Source organism: Diceros bicornis, chromosome 5 (assembly GCF_020826845.1).
Source record: "Diceros bicornis minor isolate mBicDic1 chromosome 5, mDicBic1.mat.cur, whole genome shotgun sequence".
Lineage (NCBI taxonomy): Eukaryota > Metazoa > Chordata > Mammalia > Perissodactyla > Rhinocerotidae > Diceros > Diceros bicornis.
The window spans coordinates 78,035,924-78,054,852 of record NC_080744.1 but is presented as its reverse complement, the minus strand read 5'-3'; the positions used below and the strand labels follow the sequence as shown (position 1 = coordinate 78,054,852).

At 44.5% G+C, this 18,929-nt stretch overlaps 1 protein-coding gene across 1 annotated transcript in view; it reads right to left on the bottom strand.

Moving 5' to 3' along the window:
- The window catches only part of OTUD7A (OTU deubiquitinase 7A), a 194,323-nt gene that overhangs the window by 108,401 nt on the left and 66,993 nt on the right, over positions 1-18,929 (bottom strand). The window contains exon 3 of the mRNA XM_058542267.1: positions 172-354. Within this exon, the coding sequence (XP_058398250.1) occupies positions 172-354 (183 nt within the window). The remainder of the gene's footprint in view (positions 1-171; positions 355-18,929) is intronic.

The window sequence follows — 18,929 nt, the reverse complement described above, 5'->3', positions numbered from 1 at the left end:
CAAGGGACATTTCAGCTTAATATGAGGAAGGAGGCACTGAGAGCCCAATTTGCCTACAGCTGGAAGGTGATGACCTCTCCATTCTTTGCACCTTTTCCAGTCCCCCTCTTTCAAGCCATGGCACGCTGGCCCAGGGGAGCCGGTGCCTGGGCTCCGTCCCTCGGTCCATACCCTGGGCGATGTCGTCCTGCCTCTGCAGGCAGGGCCGCTCCACCTTGTGCCCGGGCTGGGGCAGCTCTCGCTCTGGCTGCTTGGGGCACCTGCCCTCGTTGAACACATGCGGCAGGTTGGCTGTGTGCACCTGGCGGAGCTGCTCATAGTCACTCAGAGCGGCGGTCAGGTCCCAGTTTTTGCCTGTGGAGAAGAAATGACAAGAGATTACAACAGGAACACGTAAATAATGGCTTCATTGTAGAAAATAACCATGCAAAGAAGAGTTTCTCATTGGCACCTTGACTAAGGAACTTTCCACCAGTAGTTCTCGTTTTTCAAAGAGGTAAAATGACCTTATATGTAACCTTTAAAAGTGGAATTTCACACCCACGGCTGATGTCCCTCTGAAATATGCGACTACATCTAGTCTCAGAGCCTTTAGCTCCACACATGCACTTCAAACATTACATTCCTCATTATCACATTCCCCTGTGAAAACCACGTTGAAGAGATTACTCTCAGCGAGGAGCAAAACAGAAGGTAAAAAAATGAATAAAAAGAATTCCCAAATTTTCTGTGGGCTTTTGCTCAGAGTTTTACTTTTTCTTTTAAGCTGAATACTGGAAAAGCGGAAGCTCGAGAGGGCTTCTCTGTGTGAAGGCTTTAGTAGGAGGTGGACTTCCCAGCTCAGGCACTGAACGGGGTGAGACGCCAGGCAGGGCTGGTGTGCACACCCTGGGGCGAGGGTTCAGCAGGCCCCAGAACACACACACACACACACACACACACACACACACACACACTGGGACGAGTGCCGAGTGCTGAAGCAGACTCTTCTCAGCACCAGGAGGAGCTGTTATGGGGGGAACTCAGTGTGGGGGCTCTAATTCCTGACTGAGAGGTGGTGGACTTCTAATGGGAGGGAGGACGCATCACACTGCATCCTATTCAATCAGGCATCATGCGCTTTTTTTTTTGTGAGGAGATCAGCCCTGTGCTAACATCTGCCAATCCTCCTCTTTTTTTGCTGAGGAAGACTGGCCCTGGGCTAACATCCGTGCCCATCTTCCTCCACTTTATATGGGACGCCACCACAGCATGGCTTGCCAAGCAGTGTGTCGGTGCGCGCCCGGGATCCGAACCTGCGAACCCTGGGCCGCCTCACCGGAGCGTGCGCACTTAACCGCTTGCGCCATTGGGCCAGAGCCAGGCATCATGCGCTTTTTAAGGACAAAGAATTAAAAACTAGATTTAATTTTAAAGAACAAATGAAATCTTATCCTCTCCTGGTTAACTCCCAGTTAATAATCAATATAACTATTAACTTATAGTTAATAACTTGTACGTATTAACTGTATTGAGTAATTATATGCTGAAATACATTGTATTATACAACAGGATGAGGCTTTAAAGGTATAAAATAATATCCGAACATCTTCCTTTGATCTTTCTACTTTTTTCTAGTGCTGACTTGATATTGTCAATCATAATATTTAAATCATACCACACGGCCACTTACAATTTAATCACATTTTCTCCTCCACAGTAGCCATAGAGGCATCTTCGCACCATCTCAGTGGATAAGAAACGCAAACTAAACACCCGGGTCATCCAGCAAAAACACAGCAGGGGCTGGTGGCGTTCTCGTGAGTGACACTGGGTGGAGGTCTTGGCGTGAAGCAGCCCCACTGTTGTTGGTAGTGTAGTGCAGTGGTAGTAGTGCAAGTGGGCGGCCTTGGGCACGGGGGTGGTGGCAACGGCACAGCTGGTTTAGGGGAACTGAACCGAAGCAGAAATGCGAGAACGCACCTTCTGTCTGACATGTGACTAACAGTCACAGTGTACGAATGCCACCATGTGATCAAAAACTGGCATTTTTGAGTCCAAGTGGTAGTGACTATCAAATGAGCATTCATGTTCTGGGGCTCAGGTTCTATGAAGAGAAAGACAAGGCCCTGCCTTCAGGAAAATTATGCCTTAGCAGGGCGATGACCTGGGTGGGCACCTTGCTCTAAGCAGAGCCGAGGGGGATAATGCCAAAGGAGGGTCAAGCCTGTATCAGGGAGGAAGGTCAAGGAGACGGGAGGTAGGGGGAGCACTCCCGACCTTAGTTCCTATCACAAAATGCAGACATAACACCACGGGTGTGCACATTAGCAATACCATCAGCACGATGAATTCTGGAGTGGAGAGGGAAGGGAGAGGAGAGAAACAGCCCCTGTGAAGCAACTGAGGAACTCTGGGTGCAGCCAGGGGAAGACTGTCCTGAAGCCACACAGGGAGCAGGCATTATCCTGGCTTGTCACAAACAGGAAATGTGGCTCACAGTGGTTACAGCATTTACCTGCTGTCCCTCATTAACACATCCTCGTGTTTGCATGTGAACCCTCCAATCTGAATCTTTCCACTGAGTTGCCCTGCTGGCCGGGCACTGCTCCCAGGAGCCAGCCCACTCCTCCTACCCATGGGAAAGAGCCTGTCCTATGCTCCTGCCTGTTCCTTATAAGAGACCCTTCCCAGAGGCCCCTCCCAGGGTTCCCACCACAAGACGTTCAGGCCTGAGTGTGAAGGCGGGACCAGAGTGATCATGCCAGACTTCAGGGGCCAGTGCTGCAGTCCAACGCTGCAGGATGGGGGCATGTTCCCATTTCGTGTATCTGTTGGAGGGTCAACTGGGACAACAGTGAGAAGGCACATGTCTAGCTGTCAGGGATGGACCATCCATTCTGCTCTCCTCCCCAGTGGTCTCTCACTTTGCTCATTTTCCGACTTGCTCACACCTCTTTGCATTCTCCTATCACTGTCTCATATTCAAGCTCACTTTGCTACACACCTGCCCTGTATCCTTAACCACCTGTGCCGCACCTCATGGAGACTCAGTGTGTGTTAAGTGAGAGCAAAGATGGAGGAAGAGAGGTGGTGGCACTGCCCACGAAAGCCTAGCTCCCAAACCTTCCCTTCTAAGATTTTAAAGAATTCCTCAAGGAGTCAGTACTTCAGTGTCCATGCATGTGGAAAGGGTCCAAGAGGCCACTGAAGTGGGAAGAAATCAAGACGATGACAGACACACTCATCAGTTGTTTAGGGAGTCAGAGCCCCTCAAGACTAGCTTCCCACTCTGCACAATTCCAAAGATGGCAGCTCAGGAGAACCAGAGTTGTAAATGGTGATATACAGATGCACGGACTGGTGATGCCCCAGTGATTAGCTTGGCATTGGCAGGTTGTACAGATTGTATCCAGAAATAGGAAATCTAGAGGCTAGGGACAGGAGTGGGTCCCTGGTGGCCTAGAAGTAGGGTCTGGTGCTCAGAGAGCATCAGTTTCAAGATCCCCTTTCATCTTTTCCATTTTAAGTCTTGGAGAGTCTCAAGAGATGTCACACTGAGTTAGAACGAGCAGGAAGGGCACAGAGGCCCCCAGTGGCCTCACCACCACCATGATGGATGGGCCAAGGCCCAGGTGGAATCAATAGGTGACAGGGCAGCCACAGGCTGTATGCCCTTGAAGCCAGGACACTCACTTTGAGGAAGGGGTCGGTCCAGCAGAGCAGTCAGAACAGGCTTTGGGATGTGGTTTGAGCCCTGGCTCCATCTTCTAGCTACTTCTGTGACACTAAATACAGCATTTCACCACACAGAACCTCAGATTACTTTTCTGTACAATTGGGGATAATAGAATCCATATAATGGGAATTCTTATGAGGGTTAAGACTAGGAAATAATGTTTGTAAGGTTCTCGTATGTGGTAGTTAGTATTCTGATCACTCATTATAAGTTTTTGCTTATGTCTAACTTTTATCATTTATAGTTGAAATCCAGCTAGTAAGTGATGGAACTGAGGTTCAAATCCAAGTCTGTCTTCATTAAAACCTGAGCTTTTGGGGCTACAGTTCCCTTGAACCTGACCTTGTTTTGGGCGCCACGGCTCCTGGTCACTGAGCAGCCTTCACACCTCCTCTCCCCCTTGCCCACTTACCATGACCCTCATAACAAGACTGACCTCCCAACACAGCGGGCCATTGGCCCAGGGGAGGACACTAGCAGGCCTCAATCTAACACAGACAGCCTAACAGTCCCTTTTATCTGACGTCTCTGAACACTCTATTGTCCCTTTTTCTGCTCCTTTGCCTTTTCCTGCCCTTAAAACACATGGGTTCCCCCCATTTTTCTCCTTGCTCTTCTTTTCTTAATTTATATCCTCTTTTGAAGATTAAGTCCATCTCTATGTGAATAACCTTAAATCTAGTTACAATTTGTATTCTAAGCGTCAAGGCCGAATGTTTAACTATGGAAGATGCTAGCTGACTATCCAATTTCTGTTCTCCGCTAATTCTATATGCACAGAATCCTGATTTAGTTGAGATAGCAATTCACAAGCTAGAAATACTCATTTTTCTCTTCCAGCCAACCTGAGATCTTCAAAATACGTTCCTTTGTCCTATCTTTCTGTATATACTTACTCTGTTCCTTCTTCCAGCAACATCTCCTCCAATCAGCACAGCAGTATAACCACATGAAAGACCTCAACCCAAAGACTGCAGAGACTAAGGAAGTTGCCTGCTTCATTTTTTCTTCCAGGCTTTGCCTCAGTTTATGCTTATCACAACACAGTAGGTGATCAGGTTCCTAGCAGGCGTGAGTATCATGGTAAGTACCACATCAAATGGGGTTAAAATATGTTCAACTTAACATATTTTGTTTTGGCTCTCCAACGGGTATGTGCTCCTTTAACTCAGCACCGAAGTTTTACATCTATGAAGGAAAACTATGAAGCAGAGATACATGAACTCACAGGAAGATGTGAAACAGGAACCCACTAAACTCAGGGGAAAAAAGAGTCAAAACCACTTCACCGACGCAGTTAAATTATAAGAGAGTAAAGAGAAAACAGATACAGATAGTATAGTAAGGACCATGATAATGAAAAATAAGTAAAGTGGACAAAATGAAACAGAAAAAAAAGAAATGGTAGATATAGAATGCAGGTGAAAGAAACATGACATACATATAATTGGAGCCCAAAATAAGAAATCTAAAGTAATGGAAAAGAAAAAATAATTTAAAAACCATAATTAAAAAAGCAAACTTCCGATACAACGATTTAATTCTACATAGTGAAAGGGCACACTGTATATAAGGAAATTGTCCTAGCATAATCAATACCAAGATATATCCTTATAAAATTATTATGTTTTAAAGATAAAGAGAATTCTTTGAATATTTAAGCAAAAAGGAAAGAAAATCAGGCTGGTAACATACTTCTTGGCAGCCACATTCAATGTCTGAAGACAATGGTGCCACATCTATAAGATACTGAAAGAAACAAGTGTGAGCTAAGAAATTTTTATATTCATCTAGGCTATTCCTTTATGCATAAAGGCTACAGATAAACTATTTTAAACATGTACGATTCAGGAAATATATCCAAATGGATCTTTCTTGAGACACCTCCAAGAAGATGAGCTCCAGCCAATCAAGAGATGAACGGAAGTTTGACAAAGGGACACTGAGACAGCAGTAAATTTATTTAACTGTACATCCAAGAAAAAGCAAAGGTATAGATACAAGTGACAGAGGAGAATGTAAACATTCTGCCAAAGCAAAAATGGTACAATCAACGAAAATGGTAGAAGGTAGAAAATAGAATCAGCTCACAGTTGCCCCAGCTGCACTATATGGGAGTACAACATAATATTTAAAGTTGGCAGATCAAATATAAATATGTGAACATATTCATATGGAACAAAGATAAACACTAAAAACATATGAAAGATAGCTTACTGACCAAACTGGATGGTAGAAGAGAGACAGGAGAGAGAGGAGGAAGAAATGTAAACTAGTTTTACTGAGGCAGATCATAGGAACCAACTATAAGAAAAAGGGAAAGAGGATATTACATAAAGGTAAAAATTTAAAAACTAACCACTAGATAAAAAACATAATTTTTCTAAATATCAGAAAAACATTTTAAAACAGCCAGCTAGTAAAATATAGTGAAAGTCACTTAAGGTATTATATATAGAGATAGAAAACATAATATGACAGAACTAAGACCAACCATATCTGTCATAGTAATAAATTTAAACAGGCTTGACACACCTATTGAAAGAAAAGGATTTTCACATTATTTCAAAAAGCAAAGGCCGACTACTTGCTGTGGTTAAGAGACATATCTAGAGCAAAATGATTCAGAAAGGTTACAGCTGAAAGGGAAGGACGTCAGGTACAGGAAAGACAAAACAACAATAACAACAACAAAAATAACACAGAGGTTATGATCTTAAATCAAACAAAGGAAAATTCATGCCAAAAAGCATGAAGAAAGTTGAGGAAGGCCACTTTACAAGGCTAAAGGATTCAATTCACAATGGAGAAGCATTAATCTTGACTTTTATTTTCCGTATTCGGTGGCCTGCTGGCCTGAGAGAAGTCTCCCAGGGTTATCAATTCCTAGCAAGCGCACCTTTCATCTGCAAACCAACCAGTCCAGAGACCACACCCCAACCACTCCCGCCTCAGGCTCTCACTCTCTGGACCAGTGCTTCCCTGTGCTAATCACCCAGGGCCAGGTACCAGACAACTCAGGACAGCTCCTCCTCTGGAGTCTGCTTGAAGTATTCACACTAGCTAATCCTAAACCTGATCACCCTGCTTTCCCCTTTCCTTCCTGTAGAAACCACCATAAAGCTTGTGCCCACATTTCCCCCTCACTCCCTCTGCCTCCTGACGGGCCCTGGTGCTTTTCTGGGTGGCCCTGCCAGGCCTAGGGTGCCCTCTGCTTCCAGGGAACTGTGAGTAGAATCTTCTTCCTCCATGACAGTCATTTCTATGTCTGTATGTCTTACCACACTGGATTAGAACAGATCCCAGGTACATATTAATACAGAAGACATGAGAACTATGAATACATGCATACTAAATAGAAAGTAGAAACTATATAAAGCAGAAATTGCCATGAGATGCTAAGATAAACACACTGACATATCCATTAACAAGAGAATGCCATATACAGCAGGGTAGATGACAGTGTGGGGACAAACAGCCTCCCAACCCTAGAGGCCACAACAAGGGTTTGCTTTTTCCTCACGCCGCAAGTCACCATGAGTGGGCTAACCTCTGTGTTACACCTCACTTCAGGATTCAGGCTGACAGAGCAGCTGCTCTCAAAAACTGCGTATGAACACAGCAGGGGGACAAAGAGCCCTGGAGGGTCTCCCAATAACAATCAAATACTCTGGCCCAGAAGTGACTTCTCACTTGTGTTCACAACCCACGGCCGGAACTCCTCAAAGGCCCCATCCAACCACAGGGCCAGGAGGGGCAATGCTCCCATGTACCCACAAGGGGGAGGCAGAGAGCAGGACCAAGTCTGAACGGCATCAAGGACTAACACACTGGATGTAATATTGACATACATGAAAAAATAGCCTTCATATATATACAAGAGTAAGTTAGAAGACATAACAGAAGAGAATATTCCACTTATAATTGCAACTAAAGGAAAAAATACTGAGAAATAAACTTAAAAGAGATGTAGAAAACATATATGTGGAAAATATATAACATCCCTGAAAGGCACAAAAGTAGAACTGCAGTCTCGAAGACTCAATATCATCATTTCTTCCTAAGCTAATTTATAAATTTAATACGATCCAAATAAAAAAATATACGCAGGTTTTTTTTTTTCTTCTTAGAATCAGACAAGCTGATTTTAACGTTCATTTGGAAAACTAAGCAGGAACCACCAGGGGTCCTCTGAAACATAAGGGCAATGAGGGGGAAGTTGAGAGGGGAGGGGCACTCACAGACAGGGAAACCTACTCCTCTGCCTCAATAATTGGTATGTGAACAATTAGACAAAACAATGGAACATATGGGAAAGCCCCAGAGAGATTTAAATACGAAATGTCAAAAGACAAATGTCAATCTGGGAAGATAGCTGCAACTCATATCACATACGAGAGGTCATCTCTGAGGCAAGTCGGTTTCCAAGAAAATCTGAGGAGGAAGCAAGCAGGCAGGAGGGTTGTGGGGGATGGGGAGGGAGACTGGGCAGAAGCAGCAGACGCACCACGAAGATGCCACAGAGGCCTCTGCTGAGATGTCCGCATTGTGGTGAGGGGCTAGCCCAGTATACCCAGACATAGAGAGGGCACTGGATGAGGGCCACCCCAGTGGATGGAGAGCCTTTGGCGAGGTGACTTCCTTCCGCAGTGGGCAACATCTGAAGAGGGACTCAGCCATCGGCAGCTGCGCTCCTCACTCTGGCAGGACTGCCTGGGCTCCAAATGAAAGGGATCTGGGCACAAGAGCAAATGCTACAACCTCTATTTTCTCCTGTGTAGTGTGTGTGTGTTTGTGTTTTGCCCAGAAACCAATAAGAAAAAAAAAAAAGATTAACAACCCAAAAGATACACAAGCAAAGGACACGAACAGAGAGTTCATGGAAAAATAATTACAAATAGCCCTGAAACATATGCAAAGATGGTTAATTTCATTCAAAAAAAGAAATGTAAATTACAAATATATTGAGAAACTATTTTACACATTTCAGAGTGGTGAAAATGCAAAGGTTGGCAAGCCACCTAGTTACCAAGTTTGTGGGTAAACAGGCTCACTCATCCACTTGCTGATGGAAGTGCAGAATGATATAACCCCCAAGCAAGGCAATTTCCCAATAGTTGTGAAAATTACGGTGCACTTATCCTGCGACCCAGCCACCACACTTTTCCCGTGACCCAGCCATTCACATACAGCAATTTATCCTATAGAAATGCCCACACACATACAAATGAGGTATGTGCAATACAGTCACTGCAGCATCGTTTATAACAGCAAAATAATGGGAACAAGCTAAGTGTCCACCTATAAAAGACTACGTGAATAAACTACAGTGCCCTCCACCTAGCAGAACATTATGCTGTTGCATGAGGAATGAGGAAGCTGCCAAGGACAGACTTCTACGTACATCAGGGAGTGAAATAGACAAGGTGTAAAATATTGATAATGCTACCTTTTGATTAAGGATAGAAATACATTTGCTCACATTTGCATATACAAATACCGGAAGGGTAAATAGGAACCTAACACAAGTGGTGACCCCGGGGTCAGGGAGGGGTAAGGTACAGGGGGCAGATGGAGGTGCAATGTTTTCAGTGTCTTCCTCTTTTGAGTTCTGAACTATGTGAATAAATTAGCTATCTAAACAAACAGTAAAAAAATTCAAATAAAAGTAAAAATTTAAAAAAGGATTTAAAAATAATTATCCAGTATTTTAAGTGTATTAGAGCGGGAACTTTTTCATAATATTTAGCCTGTCATATTGCCCAAAATGGAAGATCTCATCTTATTTACATTCGCAGGCAACAATTTTGAATTTCCTGGCTATTAAATGCAGGCAGAAATAGAAAGAACCAATTGAAATAGCTGATCCCCCAAACTAGCTGATATTTCTAAGGTCAGTTTTAATTAGTTTATTTTCTAGAAATGTGGAGAAGGAAATTAGCCCAAAGGTGGCCTCAACTAACCTTCCAATAGTTCGTAGTTCACCACATGCTGGTACAAAGATAAAATATTAAAAATATTATGTAAAAATATAATAACAAATATAAAATAAAATAATAATAAATATAACAAAATTGTATTATTGATACTTTGTTTAAGAATTTTTGATACAGAAAACTTAAAAAAATTAGTATAATTTTGTATTCCACTGCAACTATACAGGTTAGTATATGCAACAAATTTAAATAACTGTTGAAGGACAAGAGAAAATACATTTGTGCCAGTTCATTCTTTGACCCGCTGCAAAACCACTTTTGTGAACACCACTCTAGTGCAGCAGCTCTTTTCAAGCCTACTCACAACTTTGATGTAGATATTCCAAGGCAGCTTCTCTGTCCCCATTTAACAGAGCTGATTTCTCCCTCCTTCTTGATTCACTCTCTTCTTTTTTGGAGGAAGCAGGAAGGGGTCTAATGTACACCATGGTAACTGTCACTCTCTTCTTACTTCTTCCAAGACACCACACTCTCCTAGTCATCCTCTTATATCAATGGCTGCTCTATTCCTCTCTTTTTAACAGCACCTCTTCTTCCTTCAATAAGTTTCTAGATGTTGTCATTCCTCAGTGTTCAGATCTGGGCCAAACTCTGTTGGGAACCATTTGAAAGAAATTTTTACTTCTGATTTAAAGGAATGTAGACTTAAAAGGAGAGCTGACCAGTGCTGTTATTGCTGTTCTTACTGACTGGAATGCAGACATGATATCTGGCTCTGTGGCAAGCATCTTGCAAGCATGAGGTAACAAGCATGAACACGAAAAGGCCAGCAACTAAGAACAGCTGAGTGAGGGGTGAAAAAGAGCCTGAATAAATGCCTGGATAGATTACTGTTAGCAACCAGCTATCTTTTCTCCCTGTAAAAAAAAAAAAACACACAAAAACTGCATTGCATAAGCCATTGTTATATGAGTTTTCTGTTACTTGCAGTCCAACACATTCCTAACTAATATAAGAAAAAGAGACAAGAGGACAGAGGAGTACAATGAGACCTACATGTTATGTATGGGACTTGGAGGACGATCAGAGGTGCTCTCTGGATGACGTTTCATTTAGGCTGAGACCATAAGGAGGCATAAAAGCTGTCTTGGGAAAGAGTCCAGGAGGCAGGGAGCAGGGAGGGGAGTGCTGCTGGGAAGAGGACAGCACATGGGTAAACCTGGACGTATAACAACCTGGTACATTTGAGCTCTGAAGGTAGTTAGTGTGAATGATGCACAGGGTGGAGACAGGCGAGGCCTGGTTAGGGAGACTGAAGGATGCAGGAAGGAGGATGAAGATGTCGGGAGAGATCATGCCTTGATGGGTCTTGTAAAGCCTGCCACGGGGTTTGGACTTTATCCCAAGGGCAAAGACGAGTCACTGAAACATTTCAGGAGGAGTGGGGATTGATCAGACTTTTATTTTAGAAAAATAAAGTATTTATATATAAGAAAAAATTACTCTGGCTAAACAGCAGAGACTGCACTAGAAGTGGGCACAGCCGGAGGCAGGAAGAACATGAGAAGCACTATGGATGAGAAAGGAGATGGTCTCACCAGATGGAGGAGTGGGTGGTGGTGGAGGTGGCCCAGGACTCCTGCGGCTGCAGTGACTTCCAGGGAGCACCAGCCAGCCTCCAGCTGTGAGCACGGCTCCTCTGATGTCACGCACTTGTGCTGGTTCCTAAACCTCTAGTTCCCTCTCCTACCTGGGATACCTAGAGCGGCTTCTGTCTTCTTAATCAAATGCTGATGGATACAGAACTTGGTACTGGACATGGTTCCAGGAAAGCAGAAGCACAGAGATGAGACTAGTCCTCTGACACTGTGGGAGAACCAACAGTTGTCTTTGATGGATGACTGTGATGCAAAGAAGTGATACAAGGACAGTGGGTGGGCTAACCCTTCTTTCTGCATTAGGGAGCATGCAGGATAAAAAGGTGAGCTGAGGGGGCCGGCCTGGTGGCATAGTGGTTAAGTTCTCACCCCTTCAGTGGCCCGGGGTGCATGAGTTCGGATCCCGCATGAGAACCTAGGCACCGCTCATCAAGCCATGCTGTGGCGGCATCCCACACGCAAAATAGAGGAAGACTGGCAACAGATGTTAGCTCAGGGCCAATCTTGCTCACCAGAAAAAAAAAAAAAAACTTATAAAGGAAAAAAAAAAAAAAAACCACAAGCTGGGCATGGCTGCAGAATCAGAGCCCCTATGACTTCCCTAAAGAAATCTCTTAGCTCTTACAGCTATGGAGGCATTGACTCCAAAACCCAGACCTTTTAGATGCTACAAGTTGCTGAGTAACACAGGTTTAATTCAAAGCCTTGCTAGATCTCCTATGAACACGGTAGGATGTTGGGTAGGAAAGCCTGGGGCTTTGAGAGCTGGATGGGATCCTGAGAACATTTAGGTGGGTTCTGATGAACCTAAGTGCAGGATCCCCACATCACCCTGAGCCTCCTGGGTCAGCAGAAGCAGATCCTCCTCCCTTGAGTGAGGCTAGCCTGCCCTTGTGTGAAGACCTGACAACGACCTCGTCTGAGTAGATGCGTTACAGGGAGATGCTCAATTCACCTTAATAGCCAGCTCTCTTTAAAGTTTTCAGATTCATATCTAGGAAGACGGCCTGAGTGGAGGTCCCACACACACCAAAAGAATTGCAAGGTTTTTGCCAATAAAAATCTGAAGAAAGTGCATAGGAGTAGATTTTACAAGTGTTAAACCAGGAATTGCCCAACATGCCAATGGCAGACAGGAATGCTGAGTTAATGCACAGACTCTGGATACGAAGGTCTGGGTGCTGGGCGAGGGCAAAGAGAGCAGGGCAGGTGCAGTGGAAGAAGACGTCACAAACACACAAACCAGAGTCGGGCAGGTGCAGGACTCAAGATCATAATGGCTTGCATATTTTCTCCCTTGCTTTGTTATTTATATAACCAGCTCGTGCCCTTCTCCTTTCCTTTTCATATAACATAAGGTAGCCCAGGCGTGATTAAGCTCTTAATTCGGTCTTCAAGTTACAGTTTATCAAAGACGGGTCACAATCAAACCAGGTGAGGAATGAACAAAACTCGAGATGGGTTTGGCGACTTGTGGGATTCTGTGTCTCTCGTCGTTGGTGGGAAGTGAGCGCATCTTCCGTTGTAGGAGGGCTGGCAGAATGGGGTTGCTTGCTTATTTAAATATGGGTGAAAGGAAATGTGTGGAAATATGGGCCCACAAAAGGGGTGGAGAGTGCCGGAGAGCCCTTTGCCAGCTCAGTCACTGCCTTCCCTGCACCCCCCTTTTTCATTCTCCTCTGCAAAATGGGGGAGAAGCCTGCAACGACACATCCCAGAACTGCTTTCCTGATAGGTTCCGGGTTTCCAACTGAGAAGCACTCACATAAGGTTTGGAAGGCTGCAATAAAGAGAAGCCACCATCCTCTGAGGCCAGCTGTGAGCAGAAACAGACAGCTCCAGGGGCAGCTCTGGGAAGCCTGTCCTCAGTAGCCTGTGCGTCAGCTGCTTCCAGGAGAGCGCCCGCAAAGGAGCCGCTTCAGGGCTTCAGTGCAGTGGGCAACGACAGCAGCAGCCTGGCCCCTCCGGCATCCCTGAGGTTGCGTGTGACTTACTCATCTGCCTCTCTCTGTTTTCCCTGACCTGGACTCCTCCAACCTTCCCACTGGTGATGTAAGCCTCTAAGTGCCTGTATTTAAATCCATCTCACTCGTAAAGCTACAGTATCTTATGTGTTCCTGACAGCCCTGGCTTCATTCATATGAATGCATATGTGTAAGTATGTGTGTGTAATATGCATGTGCATATGTATCTATAGAAGATTATTTGAGTTTGGAGAAAATTATGGAAGGAGACATAGGTTGTTATATGAGTTTCTAGTAGTTGGTAGTGATATGGATAGAGAACAGAAGGAGGGGTAGGAGCCAAGCAGAAAAGACTTTCGAGAAACAAATGATATGTACATTATGATCCCATTAATGCAGAATCACATATTAGTGTGTATATGGATGGACACATTAAAATAGACAAAAGTAGGTGGGGCGAGGGTAGGCGCTCGGCAGGGGTTCTGAAGGGCGAGGATATACTGGCCCACTCTAGGCCCGCCCTGGGGGAAGGCTCTCAGCCAGTTACTATTACTGTAGGAGCAAATTCATGTGCCTGGTTTCTTTCCTCCAAGATAGAAGGAGCATGAAAGTGCGGGGCTATGGAGGGAGATCATAAAGACCATGCAGAGAGGGGAGATGGGTGGGTGTGAGCCATTAGTCTCAGCTCTGACAGTCCATTTATTTAAAATGAATTAACTCTTAACTTGAATGAAAGTCTATAATCTATACACACAACGTGAATAGCCCAAATGTCTATAAATTTAAAACAGGGCTAGGGTGTGTTAAATGGCAAGTCCTCAAATGACTGAAAGCAGGGTTTTCTACACAAAAGCCTTCCAGGGCTGTTAGCGATGCAGGCATTCAATCCAGCTGTTCTGCACATTGACCTGTGTAAATCAGAGGAGGGGTGGGGGTGTAGCTGAGAAGAGCAGCAAGTGTCAGGTACCAGGTCCTGGCCACAGGTCCGCTGTGACCTTGCTCTGTGACCTTGGGCAATTCCTGCCTCCTCTTTGAGTCCCAGTTTTGGCAACCATAAGGAGAGATGGTTGAACGTCATCTCTAAGGGGTGCTCTAAATCTTAAGATTCTGAAAGTTAAAAAATAATGTAGATAGTGGCTTCCACTGTTATTCAGAGGCCTGGCTGGAAACAAGATAAAAGTGCCAGTAACACGTACACTATGGATTTTGGAGTAGCCACTGGATGCAAGAACCCAAATCAACACTCTTTATTATCTATTAGAATCACTTAAAGAAAACCCTACAATACCAAGTGCTGATGAGGCAGATCAACTGGAAAGTCCACACATTGCTGGTGGGAATGTTATGTAGCCACTTTTGAAACCTGTTTGTCCATTTCTCATCAAGTTGGACATACATGTACTCCATGATTCAGCAATTTCATTCCTAGTATTTACCCAAGGGAAATGAAGACTTATGATCACATGAAATCCTGTATGCATATGTTTACAGTGGTTTTATTCATAAATACCAAAAATGGGAAACAGCTCACATGTCTTTCAGCTGGCGAATGGATAAAAAAAATAAAACCATGGTACATCCATACAATGGAATTCTACTCCGCAATAAGAATGAACAAACCACTGATTCACACAAAGACATGAACAAATCTCAAATTCATTATGCTTAGTAAGTAAAGCTATAAACTGCAAAAAAGAAAAAGAAAAAGATAAAAGCTCCAGTAAGACATACACTGTGGATCTCAGAGTAGTCCAAGAGACCAAATTGACACTCTTTACTACGTGCAAACACTGGCGACTGAGACAAAGGAGTGGGGGGTTTAGAGTAACCCGAGGGGACGCAGACATCAGGAGGCAAGACTCTAGACCTGTCTTTACTCACTCCCATCATTTCCTGAACCCCCTCATCCCCTCATTCCCAACACCCCACTGACACCACCCTTGTAACCAGCACCGATGGCTTCCCTCGGATACCCAGAGGTGATTGCTCTCTTCCTTCACCATGTTCTTCATTTGGCGTCAGGGACACCACATTCCTTTGGTCTGCCTCCTTTGTACTCACGGCCCCCCTGGGTCTCCTTTGCTGGATCCTTCTCTCACTCCTGGTCTCTGTTTGCTGAAGGGCCTCCAGCCCTGGGACCATTTCTCTTCCCCATCTGCCCTCGCTCTCTGGGTGTCCCATCAGGCTCCCTCTGGTTAAGTGCCATCTGTGTACTGATCTTCCCTGGATTTTTGTCCCTGGGCCAACTCTTGACTTGCGTACCCAACTCCTGACTCAACATCTCAACTTGGATGTTGCTCTGGACTGAACTATGTCCCTCCAAAATTCATATGTTGAAGCCCTAACCCTCAATGTGACGGTATTTGGAAACAGGGAGGAAATTAAGGTTAAATGAGGCCCTAAAAGGTGGGATCCCAGTCTGATATGGCTGGTGTCCTTATAAGAAGAGGAAGAGACGCCAGAGACTCTCTCTCTCTGTGAGCGCACAGAGGAAAGGCCACGTGAGGATGCAGCAACAAGTCTGCAAGCCAGGAAGACAGCCTTCACCAGAAACTGAATGGCTGCCACCCTGATCTGGGACTTGCCAGACTCTAGATCTGTGAGAATAAATTTCTGTTGTTTAAGCCACCTAGTCTGTGGTACTTTGTTGTGGCAGCCCTAGCAGACCAACGCAGATGTCCAAGGGCATCCCAGGCCTAACAGGGCTTGAGCCAAAGGCTTAGGTTCCTCCATACTCTGGCTCACAGAGCTCCACTTTTACAGGAAGATCCATGCTGTCTGCTCTGACTCTGTTCTTGCTCTCACACCCCACACTGGCCAAGCCTTTCAACTTTACTTTAAAATACATACTCGTCATCTAATCTTGATCTCAAAATCTCTACCATTCCCGTCCTAGGGGAGCCACATCTCTTGCCTGGATTATTGCAAGAGTCTCCTGGCTCCTTCCACTCCTGTGTGCCCTGCAGCCTGTTCACAGGGAGTCAGAATAGATCTTTGAAAACAGAAATCTTGTCATTTCATCTCTTTTTAAAACCCCAGAGACTTCCAAACACTTTCTAAATAACCGCAGTCTTCTCCATTGCCCTTCACTCTCTGGCTCCCGGGCACCCTGTAACAACCCTGTGAATTGCCACCTCCTCCTCCTCTTGGGGCGACAGCCACGCTGGCCTCCCGGCCAGGACTTTCCACCACAGAGCCCTGGCACTCACTATTGCTTCTGCTTGGAATACTCACACCCAAAATATCTGTGCTGCTTTTCCCTTTTCTTCACTGTGGTCTCTCCTGAGGCACCATCTCATTAGAGAGGCTCTTCCTGACCACTGGATCTAAAATGCCCTGCCCCCTGGGCCCGAGCAATCCCACTTTTAGGAATAAACCCTAGAGAAACACCTGTGCATCTGCCATATGCACAAGGAGCCCTATGAAAAATGTGCATGGCAGCCCAGTTCATAACAGCAGAAACAAGAAACAACTCAAATATTTATCAAAAGCAGAATGAGCAAATAATACATTTTGGTCTATTCAAACAATGGAATGCTATGCAGCCATGAAAAGTCAATTAAACTTCATACAACAACACAGATGGATCTCAGGAGCATATTGTTGCAGGAAAGAAGAAAGTTCCTAAAGATTCATACAGTCTCCATCTATTTATATGAAGTTCAGAACTTGCAATACTAAACAGCATATTGACTAGAGATACAGACACACATGGTAAAATGCTAGAGATGAACAAGGGAATACAAGCCAATACAAATTCTAGGATGGTGGTCACCTCCTAGGGGAGAGGCAACACGATGTGATTAGGAAGAAACCTACAAGGGACTTCAAAGTTAATGACAAATTCCACCCCCTCTTTTCAAAGCTAGAAGCTTTATTATTTATTTATTTATTTTTTTGGTGAGGAAGATTGGCCATGAGCTAACATCCATTGCCAATCTTCCTCTTTTTGCTGAGGAAGATTGGCTCTGAGTTAACCTCTGTGCCCATCTTTCTCTATTTTGTCTATGGGATGCTGCCACAGCAAGGCCTGATGAGTGGTGTGTAGGTCTGCGCCGGGGATCCAAACCTGCGAGCCCCAGGCTGCTAAAGTGGAGCACGCAAGCTTAACCACTACACCACTGGGCCAGCCCCAAAGCTGGGTGCCTTGAAACTGCATTATTCTTATAATTAATTTTGATAAATATTATTTTGTATTGTCTCAGTAGTTAATAAAAATGCTGCATTAGTTAGGGTACGTTAAATTGTGGCTATCAGCAGGACCTCCCCACCCCCGGCCATCAGTAGCTTAAGAAAAAAGGTTCATTCCTTTTACCCACAGCAGTCCAGGGGGGTGTCCAGGCCCGTAGTGGCTCTGCTCCACACAGTCATCCAGGTACCCAGGTGCTATCTGCAGCACGTGGCTGCCCTGGGGGCACTGGCCCACTCGGCCAGAGAGGGAAGAGCTCAGAGGAGCACATGTTTGTCCCTTACTTCACTGAGATCACTCCTCAAACCTCACCTCCTCAGACAGGCCGTGACGGGCTAGGCCTGGAAGTACACAGTCGCAGCCACATCTGAGTGCAGAGGGGCTGGGAGACGAGGTCCCTGATCACGGAGAAGGAGGATGGACTTTGGTAAACTGCTGGTTGTTTCTACCTCGAACATGAAAAAAATACATATACAAAAAAATCCTGTGTATGTACATGTGTGCATGTGTGTGTGTGTGTGCAGACATATACATATTACATCTACACACACGTGTGCATATATATGTGTAACAAGAACTGAAAGAAGAGATATTGAGGCGTCCTTGGGATTCTCCTTAAAGGGCAGGATCCCGAGTGAATTTTCTTTCCTTATTTTGTTGCATTTTCTTAATTTTCTCTGATGAATTCATACGGATGTTTAGAATATCTGCAGGTCTCCGTTTACCTGAATGCCTGGTGGACATGACTTGTTTGTCTAGGTAAGTAACCGGCCCCTTTTGGTTTTGTTTTGAATGAACATGCACACATGCAAATACTAAAATAATCATTTCAAGCAGCTGGTTAAATAATATAGAAAAGTAAATTAAAACAGTCCATTTTAGTATTGAGTGATGACAATTTCATTTACTCTTCAAAGTAAGTATTGAAACTACCAATGTCATAGGGACGTGAAACAGAATCTAATTAGTATATTTTTTTTGGTAAAGGGATAAAATAATTATGAAAAGGAAACTTGCAATTTGGTCATGCACGTATATCAACTGCATAAAAGAAAAGCAATTTCTCTCTATATAGCAGATACTAACTCACTTGTTGACTTATTCCACAAATGAATTATTTTATTGTTCTATGAATATATAAATGCATATGTACTTACAGTTTGAGAAGTTCTATTTATGGATCTCACACACTCCAGAGTTCATAAGCAAAGCATAACTTTTAAGTATCTCCAGATGCTTGGGCTCTCTATACTCAGGAAGCAACTAATATAAACAATTATGCAAATATGTAGTGAGACCTTCTCATAGTGGCTGAAGAAATATCTAAACTGAACAGCCAAAAGCTACAGGACAGGAACTGCTCCCACGCTGCACTGTAAGGAAGGCCACGATGCACTCACAGGCACCCGGCTCGTGCAGGTATCCCGGTGCGCTGATGATCTAAATATGAACAAGGACCGATGT